This window comes from Protopterus annectens, chromosome 2.part1, assembly GCF_019279795.1.
Source record: "Protopterus annectens isolate FY-2018-M chromosome 2.part1, PAN1.0, whole genome shotgun sequence".
NCBI lineage: Eukaryota > Metazoa > Chordata > Ceratodontiformes > Protopteridae > Protopterus > Protopterus annectens.
This window is the reverse complement of record NC_056729.1, coordinates 668,298,891-668,318,402: the sequence shown is the minus strand read 5'-3', so window position 1 is coordinate 668,318,402 and position 19,512 is coordinate 668,298,891. Positions and strand designations below refer to the sequence as shown.

The 19,512-nt window shown below is 37.6% G+C and overlaps 1 protein-coding gene across 1 annotated transcript in view; it reads right to left on the bottom strand.

Annotated features, from left to right (window-relative positions):
- Nucleotides 1–19,512, bottom strand: part of LOC122794195 (general transcription factor IIE subunit 1-like) — a 480,389-nt gene that overhangs the window by 312,316 nt on the left and 148,561 nt on the right. Inside the window, exon 2 of the mRNA XM_044062408.1 lies at nt 9,124–9,585. Coding sequence (XP_043918343.1) covers nt 9,124–9,574 — 451 coding nt within the window. The 5' untranslated portion in view covers nt 9,575–9,585. The remainder of the gene's footprint in view (nt 1–9,123; nt 9,586–19,512) is intronic.

Sequence of the window (19,512 nt, the reverse complement as noted above, 5' to 3'; positions counted from 1 at the left end):
GATCAAGACACTGGATGCAGGGTCTGTAAGGCAGAAGATTGCAGATGCGACGGGGTGGATACTGTCTATGCTGCAAGAGGCAGACCTAACCCTCTCCCAAGCCGCAAAAAGTGACTGACCCAGAGAAACAGAAGTTTCCTCATCAGAGAGGTCATGCCTCCAGATCTGGGGCACCCTTGAATCCAGAAGACAGCGCTTATGAAGCCGGAACTAGGGCTGGGCTGACCTGAGCCGAAGTTCCAAGACATAGGGACAGGTCTAAAAACTACAGAGTCAATCCCGCCGTCTTAGACACAACTGGCCCGCCATGACCCCAAGAGGTCTCTTGGCTCCAAGTGGCCCAAAGAACTCAGCGCAGACGTCTGAGCCAAGGTAGGAATCGTCCTCAGATCCAACTCAGACAATATCAGATGGATTGGATCTGAAGGCTCTGAAACTTCCAGGAAAGTTGGAGGAGATGTTCGAAAGTCTTGACCCTTAGGGGTAGGTGCCGGAGGGGACCTTGCAAAGCCCTGCACCCAGAGGATCTTCTTGACCATCCTCTCCACATCTTCTGTGAGGCTTCTGGTCAAGCGAGTTGATGATGCCGATGTTGACTTTGGTCTCTCCAGGAAAGGCAAAGTTATTCTGGATGGCACTGGGTCAACAGAAGGAGAGTACTGAGACCTAGGCAAAGAATGAATGGGTTTGAAGGGGCTCCCCACAGGATCCAGCAGCGACCGATCCGACCTATCCTTCACAGTACAGAGGCTTGGATCCAAAGCTGTCACATCCAGTGGGGGGAGTACTTGAAGTATTCAGATCTGAGGAGGCCTTAGGAGCTGACACTTTTGCCATCTTTGAAGAATGCTTGGATGGAAACTTTGGAGCAGAAGCAGGTCTTTTCCTTGCCTTGTCCGAGGTTCTAGAGGACAAGGAGGAAGCTGGGCTCAATTGCTCAGACTTAGATGAATCTCTTTTCCTTTGTTTTTTTTTTTATCGGAGCCAGAAATGTCCTTCCCAAACCAGGAAGGCAACATACCCTTTAGAATTAACTTATTACGCCATTCCATGAGGGCCCAATGATTGAACGCTTTACAAATGTCGCATTCCTCGTGTAAGTAGAGTGGGCCCAGACAATATACACACAGCTCATGTGAGTCACTTAAGGGGATTTTGTGACCACATTTGCAGCACTTTTTTAAAGCCAGCCAGCTTGTCCGTTTTTCAGCCATGTCCAAAAGAAAAAATAAACTAAGGATAGCTTTATTTTTTATACGGAATACCAGAAGAAAAAGTAGGAAAAGGGACTACTAACAATAGTAGTTTCTAAGTACCACAGTATAGGGAAGTGAAGAGAGAGGCAAAGAAAGGTGAGTGGGAAAAGACTACTAACAATAGTAGCCATGAAGTATGGCCATACAAGACTAAAAGGCAAAGACCAGTTATTAAAAAGGGATGAGAGAAATCCAACAGGAACGGTTTGTCTAATGAAAATAAGATAGAAAAAAACTTGTAAAATAGTAAAATATCCACTTAAACTGCCTGAGAACTAATGGAAGGACCACAAGATCTGAGGTGATTGGGAGATAGGCATTATGGGTAAGGGAGGGTGCTTGAGAGCTTTTTACTTTCCATGAGCTACTGCAATGGCAGAGTCAGATCTGAGATGTTTGGATCTGAACCCACATGTAAGGATAACATGAAAACTGACAACATCAGATACTGCAATTCAAAGTGGAAAAGGAAGATGATGAAACAGGGGGAAGCTCAAGAAACAAGGAAAGACTGGTATTTTGGATGCAGGATGCATGACAATCATACAGATTATTATATCCATAAAGCAGCAAAAAGTATTCTAAGACCTAAGCCAACACTGAAATGGAGAAAGGAGATTCTGCAAACAGGGATGACTGCAATTAGGGATACAGACAACAGGCAACAGGGGGTTGGAGATAACTGGCAAAGGAACCAAGGTATTGGGAGCAAACAACTAGAGAGAGAGAGATGATAGAGTGGGAAGACACCAAGAATTTATCTGGACTGCAGGTTAGAGACTATTTTATCTAATCAAGGACTGATATCAGAATATAGGCAAACATAAAGAACTAGAGGGGTCCTAAATAAAAGGCCAGCACTTGTAGAGTTTTTAGTAGAATCTAGAACAGAGGTTGCCATTAAAAAAGTAATAATTAGTAGAGCATATAAAATGTTGCAAGATAATTACAAGAATCAATCAGAGGAAGTTAGAAAGCATTGGGAAGAGAGATTGGATAAGCAATTCAGAAAGAAACAATGGGAGGATATATGTATGTCTCCCAAATATGCAACAAAACTTTAGAAGATTTAGGATTTTGCTTTAGAAATGTTTACATATATATTTTTATACCCCAAGTAGACTCCAGAGAATATTTCCTCAGGCAGACAGCAATTGTTGGAGGTATGACGGGAAAGAAATAGGGAACATATTTTCTGGGAGTGTGGTGAGTTGGCAGACTAAGGATTTCCTGCGGGATGCATCGTCAGAGATGCTAGGTGAACAGATTGGTGTGATGGGGCTGATAATTTTTTCTGAGGTATGATACAGAATCAGAATTGCCTAAACATGATAAGGCCTTGCTGTGTCCAATTATGGTGGCTGCCAAAAAAGCAATTAGTAGAAAATGGAAATCAAAATCTAAACCAACTATACTAGAATTAGTGAATATAGTAACAGAGGTAAAACAACTGGAATTGAGATTTTTAGAAAGGGGTTGGAGCAAACTACATAGGAAAAAATGGGAATTGTGGGAACAATACATAGAGAAGAAGAATGAGGTTTAAAAGAAAGCAGGACTTGACTGAGCTATGTAATGTTTGAGTGAAAATGATTGGGTAGATTATAAGTGATGTATAATGTTTGCAAATGGGAGAGTGTCAGTATGGTTTGTGATGTAAAATGCTTGCAATTAGGATTGCGTCAGTGTGGTTTGTTTTCATTTATATAAATGTATGATTGCCTATGTCGAAAGTGATGGTCTAATAAATATGTTTCTTGTTTAAAAAAGGGCAGGAATTGAATAATTTACATAGTGCTACTTAGGTTATATAATATATAGCAATATATGGGAAGTATAATGTTTGTAAATATAAACCTGTTAATGCAGTTTGATTGCTTTTTTACAAATGTAAATTTGCCTATGTCACAAGTGATAATTCAATAAAGGTATTTAAAGGGAAAAAAATCTGTATCCTTATGGAAAAGGGCAGAGGATGGTTTAAAGAAATTATTTGAGTTTTTGAACCAGTCAAGTCCTTTTTTAACATTTCATATTAATATGTTACGGTAACTGAATTTTATAAGTTAAGTTACACAAAGAAAAAAACATTTTGAGTGTTTTGTTTTTAGGAAACTCAATTATTACAGCAGTTATTATTTACATTTTGACAGCCAGCTTCTGATATGGCAGAAAAGAAGCCTTGTTAAGAGTCAGTTGATTAGAATTTCAACGCTCATTAGGGATGATAAAGTTTTCCAGGAAGAAGTAAAATTAATAAAATAAATGTTCATAGAGAGGGGATACCCTAGCCAATTCATTGAACAAATCAGTAGAGGAAGTTTGTAATGGATCTTCATCTGATTCTCCACCTATTTTAGGTAAAACTACAAATACTTCCTCTATCAAAAAAAAAAGAAAGTGGATAGTTCAAAATATATTGAAAGTACAACTATACCTTATTGTAATAAATGTAATGCTATAAAAAAGTTATTAAGAATTAGGAACCCACTAAAGAGAAAGTCATTTAAGATAAATGCTGGGAGAAAAAAAACTATCACAGCATATAAAAGGGATAAAAATATTAAGGAAAGACTAGAAAAAGGATCCTTCACTGTGGACACAAAAGGGACTACTGAGTAAATGTGGTTACTGTTCTCAGTGTAACAATATTTTTGTGTCATGTGACAGTGGTCAATTACCCCAGAATGAGATACTGTAGAGGAAAGATCAACTGTGTTACGCCACGAGTCATACACCTAGTTAAATGTGAATCCTGCACGTTTTTATTTAGGACAAACAGAAAGAATTGAGAAAACATGCACATGAACATAATTATAGCATTAAGAACAAGAATATGACTAATGCTTTAGCCAAACATGCTGATTTATGTATCAATTTTAAGAAGTCTGTATTTTTTTATTAGAAAGGTTAACCAAGTTTAAAAGGGAGCCTATGGGAAACTTGAGTGTAGAGAGCTGTACTGGCAAATTTTATTAGTGGCAAACATAAGACCTGGATTAAATGAAGATTAGTTTATTAAAAGCGTGTTAGAATTACAAGTGGTTACTTTATGATGTGAATCACAGGGTTTATTAAATGGAAAAAAATGTCTATAACCTTTATTTTTTTTTAATTTTTTTTACCTTATTGAATTTCTCTTAAATCTTACAAATGGAAATGATTTTTTCTGCTTTTTATGCATGCTTTTCTGTCTGTTTATATATCTAAAATAAATAATCATCACTGAAAGTTTTAGATAGGAAGGCAGCTCTAAGTTCAAAGCTTAAGTAATGAAGTATTGCTCAGTTTTATAAAAAAAATGTTTAAACTGCAGCTTTTATATATTTTTTTCAAATGTTCTGGAAAAACACATCAGTTATTTTTACAACATGGCTGGTATCTTTTGTATCACGTGATGGACTATGAAGGATATTTAAAGAAAAAGTGTTTTACGTTAAATTATTCTGATGAAGTTCAGTTATTGTGACAAAAGCACTTAATGAATGAAGATACTGAGAAGGAGTACATGGTACTCTGATTGTGTACTGGTTTAAGAATTCGTATACTAGATTGTTTCCTTATGGTGAACATTTAATGTTCTATACAGGAGCCTTAACCGCAAGCTCTGAAGTACCCATTTGAATCAGGTAATCCTAAATAACATCATTCTGTAGATTCTGTCATGTATTTTGAGTCTCATTTTGAATTCTTATACATTTCTGAAGCAATTTACTCATATTACATACCATTTCACCATGAGTTCTAAGCTTCAATTTTTTTTGACAGGTAACCTGGGATGTGAAAACGTGACCGATAAATATTTATTCTAATTAATCCAATCCTCTTAATAGCTGCATCTCTGTACAAGTATTCGAAATACTGGAACTGGCTGTGAGGAGCTTATTGTAGTCCGTTTTACTGTGGACTATATTGTTCATGGACAGTCTCAAGCTACAACTGCTGTTACCGGTTATTGAGACTGGCTTGTGGAGGTCATTACAGTCCATTTAACTGAGGACTTTACTATACACGGACTGAATCAGGTTGAAAGGTTTTACCCTACTGAATTTGTTACTCTGCCTAAGCTGTGTTCAGCTGTTTTTTATTGTGGTTTTACAACCTTTTGAATAAAATAACAAACAACCAACGGAGTACTCAGTCCAGGCTTTCAGAAGGTAAACAGGTGGATCATTGTGTTCTCAGTGTTTTTGGATCCACTCGACCGCACCGTGCTTGAAACAATACATTCTTATTCTCATTTTCTCACCTTCTCTAAGCTGTAGGCAGAAATTATGTCAAATATGTGCAAAATGAAGTCCACAATCTTTACAGAAAAAGATGGACACCCTTAGACTGCAGAAGGCCAATGTTGCAGATTTTAGTTATCTGCCGAAGGGAGAGCAAACATTTGACAGAGGGGATAAAACTATGAACATTTCTACATTTCAAAGCTCCATAACTGAAAGACACATACTGAACGTCCAGCAATTCATCACCTCTTTTACCACTGTTTATGTCACAAAGGAATAAGTTACATGAATGGGTCATCATCTTCATACAGCTGTTAACATTCAAAATTGTTAGAAGTACATACATTGTCTGATATAAAAGAAAGTACAAGTTTATCTAGCTAAAGCATTACAAATAATATATGTCTTCTCTCTCTACTTTGCATGTGGCTGGCTAGCTTACCCACTAAATACACGCACTCTGGCATCTGGTGCCATTATAATTTGTTGGTGCTGTGTTACATCTGATAGTATATATTAACAGTCACCTGCATGTCCTATTAATCAATACTGTTGTTGGACTATGTGATAAAAAAGTACCACTTCTGAAAACAATGATATCACAGAGTTTAGAGTTAACTAGGAACACACTGTGGGATCCAGATTAAAAAATGTGGAGACAAAATTTTCATTAAAACAATAAAACAGCATCAGGCATTAACACCAGAGATAAACCTAACTGTGCTTACATCACCAACAAAATGCAGGCAGAATCAAATTACAAATGAACTCCTGACTAGAAGACTGGTTGAAAGCAAATGATACTGGAAAAGAATGGACTTTTTGTTGGCTAAATTCTAGCAGGACATAGGCCAGTCCAGCAAATATGTATTGATAGCCCAAGATCAGACTTGAATCAATTAAACTTGCAAAAGCAAAGATTCCCTATTCTGTGAGTATTCTGTCTAAAAGAAAAAAATGGAAGTCTCTTCACTCTAATTAGGAAGATCCCAAAGATAACCCATCTTAACAGCTGTAAAATCGGGTCTATATTAGAACACCAAACTTTCAAAATTTCGAGTGTTCTAATATCGAACCATATCAATCGAAAATTTAAAACATCAAACATACAGAACAACGAATTTTTTCCTAGGGGAAAAAATTTGCTGTTCCAAAACACATACACACAACACAAGCACACCAAACAAACAGCAATCCACACACATACACCTAAACTCTTACACCTAACCCTACACTAAACTATACATACACCACTAGCTATCCACTTACCTTAACCCAAACCCTAACTCTAAGTTCCATCACTATGGCACAGTCACCTCACCCGCGCCCTAACCCTAACTCACCTACCTCGCCCTAACCCTCACATCCACACAATTTCACACTTACCTGACCTGCGCCCTAACCCTAACTCACCTAACCCGCCCTAACCCTCACGTCCACACAATCGCACACTTACCTGAACCCGACCCTTAACTTTCCACCACAGCACTGAAAATACTAAAGCAGCAGAAACAGAAAACTGAATTATTTCCCTAGGAAAAAAAAATCGTTTTTCTGTTTCTTTGATATTTTCAGCGTTCGCTGAAAATGGGTCAATATTAGAACACTCGACATTTTGAATGTTCGGTGTTCTAATACAGACCCGTAAAATCTACCACCATTAAAAATGGACTTGCAACTGTGCTATAGTATTGGGATTCTCTAAATGCAATCCATGGTTATTTTCCTATCTCATTACAGCCAAACCTTTGGGCTTACTTGGAATAACTGGTCTAAAAACCTTCCAACGTATTGCACTGTACACCCAAACCTAAATGTTGCTATTAATCTGTTGCTACCTTTTGCTACTCATAAAACAAAACTTTCCCTCTTTCATACCTCTCCTCAAACATTGCTGCTCTTTCCTAGTTTCTTTCTGTACCACCTTGTATATCACAGCTTTATAAAAATCGGGCTGTAAAGGTCTTTTAGACATTATACTGGTTTGGTAAAATACATATGCTATAAAAATTAAGACTGGCCATTATGCTGTCTACTGATGCCTTTTTTTATAACCTGGTATGTAGCCTTAGTACATATCTCCTGTTATTCTTTTTCTTCTTCACATATAATTTATGGTATTAGCATCCAATATTAGTCCTGTTCATTAAAAATCTAATAATATGTATTTCCATATATGTCTCTGTTAAACATGTATGACGTTGTGTTGCTAAAAATGTACAATTTATCTCACTATTTGTAGGATAAATGAACTATAATGTAACCTAGTTATGTATTTTATGCACTGCAATAGTCTGGATTACTGCCAATGTATCCCTCTATTTGTAGACTCTGTAAAACAACATAATTTGCAATGGGGCTTTTCTTCCTGGGTTTGCAATGAAAATGAGCTATATCGAAATGGGTTGTCCTGCCAAACAAATGTGAACAAATAAATAAAAGAACACTAGCATACACAGAATCACTTTTTTCAATGTTATTTCATGGAGCAATTGCTGTAACAATAACATGTCCACCAGGCTATGTTATGAGACATCATGCAACAGAGCTGCTAGATTTCTAGGTTTGCTACTATCTCTTCTGCATGGAACCACCACTGCAGTCCTCTCAAGTTAATTACTTAACTGAGCCTACAAAAGATGCCATACTTCCAAATTAATATTTCCTAAACTTATCCATAAGCAGCTATGTCCATGTTCTTACAGAACACCAGCCAACCAATTGAAAAGTCGTCAATGGCAAATCCAATGCAAAAAAACTGTAATAAAATGACAGTCAACGTATTGAGTGACCATCTTAATTTTAAATGGAATAATATTTTTTGCATATTCAATGCAGTGACTCCCTTCCAGCTCTCAGAACTGCCTTAAAAAAACAACTAAACAAAAACAATGTTCTTTCTGTGGTTATCAACTTTATAAAATTGGGCTGTAGAAGTCTTTTAGAAATTATACTGGTTTATGTATTCTCAAGGTGTTGTTTCAGTTTCTAAACAGATGTCACTATTCATTGGGCCTTTACTAAGCCTTCTTGGCTGTCTACAACCTTTTTCCTCCTAGGAAATTTTCACATGCATTCAACTAACTTCTGTCTTCATATAATTCTCAGTCTGTTACTATAATGAACTTTCTGGTCTACAACTCACTTTCTTTTTCAGTTTTCCTTCCTTCTGTTTAATTCCTGCCTTGGGGTTTAATCTAATTCATCTGTCCCAGAAATGAGTGCTATCATTGGCAACTTGTTTTGTTTAAATCACATGGAAAATATTTACTAAATAAGGCCCATCTTAATATTACTGCTTTCATTTTTTTAAAGATGAACTTCAACATGCCTTTTCTAAGTTGTGGCAGCTACATGCTTCATAAAACGGATTCCCTTCCTTCCTGGAAGACATATACACATAAACAAACACAAACACCTCAAACTCTAACATCCTAGAAGTTTTTACGGAATGCTGCATTTTATTGTTCTATTCTTTAATTGATGCTGCAATATTGGCCTTTATAGCGGTTGGGTTTTAGCTGAACTTTTTCTCCTTGGGTCCCCTTTGGAAATGTGCTTTCCCCAGGAACTGATCGAGACAGTCATCAAAGTAACTAAATAATAAATAAATACATAGATAAATTCAAGTATACCTGTGTCAGGATTAAACAACTGGTTAACTTCCAAATCAGTATAGTTACTGGAACACTGAGGGCATTTGAAGGATGCTCGGGTAGTGGAATCTCGTTCATCAGCTTCAATTTTGCGACGCACATGGTCCAGTCTATACTTTACAACATCCACTAGCACTTTATAGTTAATGTAATAGTAATTATGCCTGGTACTTTTCCCGTTTGGTCCTGTTTCAACCCTCATTCGACATTTGATAAATTTATCTGATTTCAAAGTGTTCAAAATACCTCGTAGTTGCTTCTTATCAAATTTTAAAAGTAGAAGCATGTCATCCTCTTTCACACAAGGGTAACGGATTAGGATATCCAGGGCAAGTGAATATTCAATTGAGTAGAATCCTCTCACTACATATTTGGCCAGCCGTTTCAGTGCTGCAGGAACTTCAGTAATTACTGATCCATGATCTGCCATCTTGGTTTCAGCTGTAAAAAGATAAGAGCATTAATAATTTTCATGATAAAATAATATTGCACAATTTACTTATTTAGATTTCATTTTCAGAACACCACCTAACTTATATCCCTGCAAGTCTCAGGTGAAATTAGTATAGTTATAGCAATTAACAGTTTATAATAGAAGGAATTATTCAAGAATGTTAAGAGTGCGGGGCCACGTGTGTCTGCATACTGTGAACATGGTGTATTCATAAGTATATAATGTGATGCAAGTAGATCCCCAATAAATTCATACTAAAATATTATAATCACATTTACTTACACACTATATGATTTTACACAAGAAAATAAAATGTTATTTGTGACCATCAGTAAAGACAATACAGTTGTACAAGTTAACTTACCATAACAGTAGATGTTTGAATAGATCACTGTTGCAGTAGCCTTTAGCTACACAGAACATACCCTGTCAAAGGCAATGGCTGCCTGACTAGTCTACAAAGCTTTGGGTACCTTTCATGTGCAGAGTATGTCCATCCTAAATATGTCAGTTCATTCTAGTACGAGGGATGTACTGTTGAGCCAAGAAACACAGCTTTCTTGCCCTAAAGTTCTATGTAAAGTCACGTCAGAAAGATCAAAGTAATGTGACAGGGACCCCACCAGGACCAAAGGAAGACAGGAAAATATATAATTAAAAATAAGGGGTCAAAAGCGGTAGGGTGCAAGTACTACAAAAAAGTTATTTATTCAGACATCATATGTTATGATAAATTAACTTACACAACTGTACTATGTTCATCATTAGATCACTGTTGCACTATCCTTTAACTATAACGAATGACTGACAAAACTTAGGACCTCATATCAAAGGAAAAGGGGGGTGGGGTGGAAAATGCATCTGTTTTCTGGATTTTTTTGTAAGGTGTCATGGCACAGAACTGTTCTGTCTGCCTGATGTGGCATTAGACAAACAGATCTACTTGGGAAGTTCCCCACATGTGGGTAATGTCCTGAAAGACCTCTGGGAACAAAATCCATTTTTAAGGATCTGTCCTGAATCTGCTCAGCAAATCTGCTTCCGTTTTCCAATGTGACAGATTGTATGTTGCCTATATGGAAAGGCTGTGCTGAATAACCACTACCCAGGCACCCATAGCTAACTTGCAAAGGGGGAAGGAACTAGTCCATCCTTGTTTGTTTATATACCACATCACTGTGGTGTTGTCTGTTATTACTAACAGTGGTAAGGGACCCGCAGTTGATTTAAAACTTTGACAGCTTTTACCAGGGTCATCAATTCCTTGATGTTTATATGTCTCTGCCTGGAGACAGTATCCCAGTGCAAAGTCTGAAGCTTCAGTGGAAGCGGACTGAGTAGGTATGGGGAAGAAGAAGGGTGTCCTGGATTTTTTAGGGCTATCTTTGCCCACAAAGTAAGCACCTTCTTGAAGAAATTTGGAACAGGGATAGGAAAGGACAAAGGATGCTGATACTATATGCAAATGAATTTGAAAAATCATTGGCTTTTTCTCGTGGAGTCTGGCAAATGGGATAATAAGGATGAACAAGGACAAGTTACCAAGAATTCTGAAGAATCCCTTTTGGTAGAAGAGTTCTGACGAACTAGGTCTTAAAATTTGATAATGGTAAAAAGACAGTTTCTCTAGGGAAAGGAAAGCTGCCATCAGAGAGGTACCTAAAATGCAATCTAGAAATACTAACCTGTTGATAGGGAATAAGGATGACTAAGATTTAACATGAAATCTAGGCTGCAGAACACATTAATGGCAAAGTGAAGGGATAACAGAAAAAGACAATGAAATGAGGTAATTATACAATATAAATATCTTGAAATCTTCAGAAGTCTATGACTGAAGCCAGGCACTTTGTGAAAACCCTTGGAGCAGTATAGTGAGACCAAAGGGTAAAAATGTAAACTTAAAAATGATGTAAGACAAAGAAGCTTAAATAACATCTGTTGTCTTTGTGAACAGGAACAAGGAGAGAAGTAAAGTATTCACATTTTAAAGGTCTAAAATTGGTCTCCAGGTGCTTCCTTTTCTGGAAACCACACAAATTATTGAATAGAAAAAAGCATTTGCCTTGCTGGAAAGATTCTATTACTTCTCGAGGCAATAGATCTGATAATATTTTGAGGGAACAAATTAATATGGTTGTTTGGAGACAGGCATTTCTCAAATGGATGGGATGCCCACTGTAGTATTTAACCATGCTGAATTATCTTCAGTACCCAGGCATCGGAGGTTACCAGTTTCCAGAGATGTAAGCGATGGGAGAAATTGCCTGCAAACTGGGAAAGTAGTAGTAGTCATAAGCTGAAGAAGAAGAGGGAGATAAGGTCCATAGATAATTATACATTTTTCTTTTTAAGGGAGGGTCCTTTAATCATCCTGCAATTTTTTTTAAATTGCTGTTTAGAGGATTTTTGTGGAGAGATTTTGAAAGAAAGATCCAGGATGAGATGGGTAATACCTCTGGTACTTAGAAATAGGGAATAAAAAGAATTGTTTGGCTCCTTGCATAATGTTTCCTATTTATTCTAACTTTTAAGTGAATCAGCTGAGGAATTACCAAAAAAATATGTTTTTGTCAAGGGATGCATTTAGAAACAGAAATAACATGCTCTGGGAAGTTTTGCAGTCTATCCAGGCATTCCTGTGCATAACTGTACCTACAGCCATGGACACAGCATCCACTGCATTATAAGCACACTTAATGGAATACTAGGTGACTTGAGAAGCAGAACTAATCATGCCCAGTAAAACAGATTTATTTTCTGAATTTAGAAGACTAGAACTAGACTGTTGCTTATTTGCAAATATTTTCCCATATATATCTGGGGATTAATTGCTATAAAGGCAAAAGTACATGAAGCATAAACATTTTGCTTTTCAAATCTAGCAAAAGAATGACGGTCCTTTTCATTTGAAACAGGGCTGGAAGAGGAGGGTGTGTATGAACTTCTGCCCCCATCAAATGATAAGAGAGTGTCCACAATAGAGTTTTTGAAAATAAATTTGTGATAATTTAGAAATTTATAGGTTCACACTCAAGTACTAGGCTAACTGCCCTTGTGGGCTATTTTAAACCTAGCTAGTTTTCCTTTTTGTACCAGAAATAACCTATCCCACTTGATTATAGACTGGCCTTACCCATCCCATGGTGGATAATTATACAGTACCCCTAATAAAAGAATAACTGGGATCATATTATAGATAATTTGAGGGGATCCATGCATGGGATAAAGCATTTAGAAGCTGCCTCTCTCCACTGGTAATGCAGGGGGCAGTCCTGGGGTACATTTTCTGTTTCCCATCGATAGATCTAAGTTGTGCTTGGATATGGACAGGGATGTATTTTGTTTTATGGGGATGGGAAGTTTGTTCCACAGCAGTGGTATCTTCTGTGAGATATACCTGTCCCTCCAAACTGTTGTGCTGATGGTGCAGAAGAGGTTTTGATCCCTAGACCAAGTATTTCTGATGCAATTTGTCTTGCTGATGTGCAGTAAATCTATCATTAATTGGTCAGAGGATGCCTTGTATGTCAGACATAGGTCACCTCTTTGCAGTCTGTAGGATACAGAGTATAGTGACAGGGCTTTGTATCCGTCAGTGTAGGACATGGTGTTTAGGCCATGTATCCCATTAGTATGGTACCTCTGTGGGTGTTCCAGCTGTTACATGTGTCTGGACCGATACATGCCAAAGGGGGAATTATATTCAATGTCTGGCCTACTGAGGGCTGAGTAAAAGGGGGGCAATGACATCCCTAGACCTAGACACAATCCCTTGTTTATAAACTGTGTAATATAGAAGGACTTCCTTACAACAATAGTCAGATGTTGGTCAAATGTTAGGTCACTGTCCACATACTTAAGTTCCCAAATCCCGAACAACTGGATTAACTTTTAGCAGCATATCGTCAAAATGGTACCCGAGGTAGACGTCTTCCCAAATGCATTCTTTGGCATTTAGTTTCAGTACATGATTTTGACACCAGTTATTTATTTAAGGTAAGCCTTCCTGCAAGATGGCTAGGTTACTTGAGGAGTCAATGACTGACTAAGTTTGCGGATGACTGCAAGCTAGGAGCAAAGTCCTTTAGTACTGGCTTTTACTTCAGAGTGGATGCCAAACAGGAGAGGTCCCACAACAGAATCCTGGTGGACTCCACTGATGTCTGGTCTCTTTGTAGAGGTAACTTTCTCCAATATGATTACTTGTATCCTATCTGTGAGCCAGCTGGTAATCCAGTGGTTGACACAGGGGGGTTATTCCTAGTTTATTTAGCTCTTCTACTATGCCTGAGTAAGGGATTTTTGTCAAAAGCTTTGGCCAGGTTGAGGTATGCATTGTGTACCATTCTACCTCATCCATTGTTTTGATGACTTTTTTCTTTTTATTCTGAAAGAAACAGGTTGAGTAAGCATGACCTGCCCTTGACAAATCCAAACAGAGATGGATCCAGTGTTTGGAGGTTCCCTACGTCCTGACTGATTAATTCCATGACAAGTCTTTCCATTGCTTTGCATGTGAGGCAGGTCAGACTAACGGGTCTGTGGAAGATCGTCCCTTATGCAGGGGAATGACTGTAGTTGTTCTCCATTCGCTTGGTACAAAACATGTATGGAGGCCAAGACTGACCAATGTTGTTAGGGGTGTGGCTAAATCATGCTTCATGCTATTTAAGCATGCATCCAGGGATATTGTCCTCAGGGTTTGGTCTTTTGTGATAGCTGGAGACTTGTCAGTTTCAGGTATATGTTAAGTCTACTTGGTTTTCTGGCAGCAGAGGACTGTGTGTCAGGGAGAAGAAAGCAGCATTAAAAGCATCCTCCAAAGATTCAAGAACAGGAGGGAAAACAAAAGGGTTTGAAGAATCCATATGGAGCAACTTATGTATTTTTGAGATTCAGAAACGTCCTTACCTTCCCAAGGTCAGTAAAACAGCTTTCCTCATTGGGAGGATCTGAAAAAAGGGTGTCCTCAGGTTTAAACTCACAAGGAATAGGAAAGTATAATTTAAGTGAAGCCAAGTCCTTCCACATCTGATTCAGAAAGAATCTATTCTTCTGAGAAAGATCTCGTTCAGCCTGGGTAGAAGCTGGGATTGAGGATTGAAAAGACTGAATTGTCCTAAACAGACCCTGGTCAAAACTGAACCAGTCCTCCTGAGAACTTTTCTGTTCAGCAGGAGTAAGAAGAGGACAAATGCTTACTTTTTTCGTGTCCTTTTCTCAGGGGCCTTAAGCTGACAGGGGAGCAACTCAAGTTGCAACATTGAATGGACAAACACTTCTTAAAATGTTAAACATGAGAGATGGGTGGACTCTACAACAAAATGCATTTGTACATATTGATTTTCTTTGCAAGGTAATTAAACAAAAAAGATGTGTAAAACATGCAATAACTATCCTGGATTTACAAAATTGAATACACTGGAGGGTCATCCTGTTACTCAAAAAAGCTAATATTTAGGCGGTGTATCCTGGTAGCAGTAAATGCACAGGTGTCCACAAAACGTGGGCACATACAAGAAAGGGAAACATATCAAGAATACAAATTTAGATGAATAGACGGGGAGGTCCACAATGGCTATATAAAAGCACAGACTAACAGGAGTATCCATTCTGTCCACAGAAACAATGCATGAAATAGTCCATTTTAGACATACAAGACCTAGTACTGAGGCTTTACTAAACAACTGTAAGAAATATACAATACATACATTTACCCTTCTCCTATATCAATGCATTCATTTAGATCTCAAAGATATGTATTCAGTGGACAATACAAGAAAACAGAAGTGGTGCACAGTCCTTTATATCCCCTTTTCCACATTAATAAAGCATTCATAAAGCAACAGCAGCATAGCAAAATAAGATGCACAGCTGATGATCATCATAGCTAAACACAGAATACTGCAGCAGACAAGGACTAATTTATTTATTTATTTATACCGGTTAACCAGGTAGGTGGGACCGGTCTACTGACCGTTTTAGCCATGACCCAGCACAGAGAACTGCAGGTAAAAGCAATAGAGAAGTAGATAATGTTACAACTACTACATGGAATAGAATGATTGTGATAACAGTCTTCAATGCACATCTACATAGTCTTCAGGAGACATCTAGCAAGCAGGTCCAAATCCCTTACCTAATGGAACAGTTACTCCCACATTATCCAACTCATTCTTCTACCTGTCCCCAATATTCCTAAGTGCTGGTACCACTCTTACCTTTTAAACGTCCCAGACTCTAACTTGGAAAGCTGTTCCATCCACTATGCCAGCTATGCTTTTGTGAGAATCAGTAATAGCTATTTTGTCTTTATTGTTTTGAGAGGTTATAAGAACAAGCAAGGAGTAGTTTTTGAAACAATAATTATCATGCAGTACCAGCAATTATCACTGAGACTGGGTAATGCATTATAAAACACATTTACATACGGTTCACTAGTTTTTCTTTAGTGCAATGTAAATGTATGAAATTAAGGACTCATTCATTACAGGAATGCATACTGTTTTTAGTATGTAACACGATATACGTACATATTTACTATTCAGTGTGTTACAGCATACAGAGTAAGACAAGTAACGTACAAATCGTTTGGTTCCCTAACTCAAGCAATAGGGAGAGACTTTAGTACCTACATCTACACTGAAAGAATGTGATGCACTGGTTAATATTATACAGTTTTTTTTTTTAATACAAAAAGTTGCAATCCTTTGACAAAGTTATGATGATTACAATCATTAACAATGCCAAAACACTGCAGTTAGAGACTTTGCTCTTCAATAAACAACTACATCTGAAGTATTCAATGTAATCTTATGGTGTGAGATAATTCTCAGGAACAAGAATCATAAATGGATTTGTTTCCATGGTGTGTGTGACAACTAAACGGAATACTTTTCCTGATACTCCATGACTGACCTCTGCTGGAATTAACTGCTGTCTGATATGGCAGATCAATTAACTACTGCTCTTAACTGAAGCAACAGAAGACAGGGCAGAAAAAATGAGGTGTTTTCTGAAAGTGTAAGAAATTTATAAAATCCAAGTACAAAAGGGGATTAGCTGGGCATGCACCTTATATATAACGAATATATCCAAGTTCAACATATTCTGGCAGGAAACAACAGGGAGAGTCTGTAGCACTGATTTAGACCATCCAGTGGGTAGAGATCAGACAGTAACTGTTCATAATAGATTTAGGGAAAAAACTGTGGATCTGGATAAAGTGTCTGACTAAAAGTGCTTAGTGAAGGTATGCAAGACAGACCATGATGCTGCTGAACATATGTAATCCAAAGATACATGCTTGAAAAAAGGCAATGTGGGTGGGCATTGCTCCAGCAGGGAAAGGTTTTGAAAAGGATACATGGGATTTAGCGTTGTTGCCTCACAGCAAGAGGTTCTCCTGTTCGATTCTCGGCTGGAGTGCCTTCTGTGTAGAGTCTGCATGTCCTCCCCACGGTCGAGTGGCCTTCGAAAGACATGTGTGAATGGGCGTCCCTTCGCTGAAGGTTGGGCGTCGAGCTGGCAACTCAGCACCATAAAAATCGACTGCCAATCATTAGTGGACCGAAGTTCAGCTGTGGTGACCCCTAACCGGGAAAAGCCGAAAAGACAAACAACAACAACATGGGATTTGTGTTATAACAAAGAAATGTATATGAAAGGCCACAGTCACTTGGGCAGGTGTTGCTTGCCAAGGGAAGAGAGGACAAAAATGTGTTGAATGTTAAGTTGTGAGTCTTTGTGAAAAAAACATTGTCCTGTGTATACAACAACAACAAAGCTGCCCGTTGTAATTCATAGTAAGAACATTAAATTAAGGGATGAAAGAAAAAACAGAATACAGTAGAAAGTCCTGGTAGTGATGTAACTACAAGAGGTGTGTTGAAAAAGCAGCAGGAGACAAAATTCTAGCTATTTGAAAAATATTTTTTTCTGGGTGGGGATATACCTCGACATGGAAAGTATAAGTGGATGATGTACCATAGGAGGAGAAAATCCTCCTGATCCAGAGTCATACAGGCCCATTTTTATTCTCAATCTTGACTACAAAGCATCTGCAAGGAGTTTGGCAAATACACTGCCAAGTGTAATAGGTCTGGATCACTAAGGGTTTATAGAAGATTGGCAAACATTTGACAATATTAACAGTACCCTGGGTGGACTTCCAAGATGGCTGTACAATGAAAAAATAGCTTAATTTCAACTCTTCCGGTACAACAATAGAAACAGAGAAAAAAGAACCAGTGATATTGTCAGACTGCATAAAACAGAGTTATTGGCTAGCAAGTACACTGCCTGGATGCCAGCAAAGAAGAAATTTAGAAAACTCTAAAGAATCAACCAGAAAAAGGAGAGAAAAAAATGGGTGGGAAGAATCCTGTAGCTGTTCGGCAAAAAGCAGTTCAAGCTTCAGCTTTGGTACAAGAGATGTCGTCCAGTAATTTGGAGTAAAAAAATCAAATGTATTCAGAGGTTATTAAAATAAAACAAACATTGGAAGAATATATCAACTCAAATAAAAAAGGCTGAAAAAAACAAAAGCCTTAATTTGCTATTCAAATGAACTGATAACACTGCAAAAATCAAGACACTGAATTGAAGAATTGGCTGGCTGAGTATGAGATTTCTCAAGGTGAGCTGTTTCAAAAAAATGGTAGCATTAGAAGACTAAATGCCAAGAAATGCAAATACCAAAAAATGTACAATATCCTTTGGGAAGTCATCCATTCCTGGTAACCATCATATTGACAACACACCCCTTAGAGTTGACCTAGTAGTCAGGGACTTAGGGACACACAGATAGTAATCTAGCAGAAGGGTCTGGTTAAGAGAGTATGACAAAAGAAAAATGAACGTGTGTTTTTCCCCATGCTTGCATAGGGAAATGACTGGGTAAAAACCCTAGGCGTTATCCAGCAACAGGTTTACTACAAAGCTTGTAAATGAAAAGAATATTGAATATTTTTAAGCTTTTTTTTCTGATAAATATGGTACCCTTAGCAGTTTTGTTTCTGGTTTGCATGTAACTAGAAGACAATTTGATAAAGGCTTGGAGAAACTGTTTACTGAAAGCATTCAAGTGTTTTCTCAAATGGGATATTTACATAGATAAAAAAAAACAAATAGCACTTACTAGTAGCAGGCTGTACCATGCGTCTTTAGCATGACTAACCTTTCTTTCTGGATAACTTTAGCCTGTCTGTGTAGTTATCAACATAGAACTTATGTTCTTATTAGGAAGCAAAAACTTCACTATCTGAAGATGTACATAGTTGTATGTTATTGTAAAGTTCATAGGTTTTAGGAGTGTTTTTTGGGGGGTTGTTTGTTCCGTTTGAGGGGTTTCAAAAAAAACCCAAAATGTTATGTAAGATGTGACATAGGCACAAGTGGATATGACATGAAACAACTTAAAAGATCAATCTGCCAAACATTATATACATGTAACATAAAAGTTGGAACTAGACATTTAGCAAAAGAGAAGTTACATATAAAAGGTGGCAATAATAACTATATAAGAAAATGATGCCTTCTGTAATGTCTTTCAACCTGAATGATCTTACAGATAAATATAAAAAAAGAGAGTAGTGATCTGTATTAAAAACACGTAGAGTGCAAATAGCTATGCTACAGGAGACACACCTGGAAAGAACTGAACATGTGAATTTGATAAAGAAAGGTTTTCAGGATGGTTATTCAGCGGAATATTTGGGGCAAAAGAAAAGAGGAGTACTTATATTAATTGCAAGATGAGCTCCAATAGTGACAGAAGTGGGGAAAAAGATAATAATGGAAGATACATATTAAAGGGGGCTACTGGCTGGGGAGGAGGATTACACTGGCATGCATTTACATCCCACCTAAAACTGCTATAATGGAGATTAAGAAAATTCTGGGAGAAATAA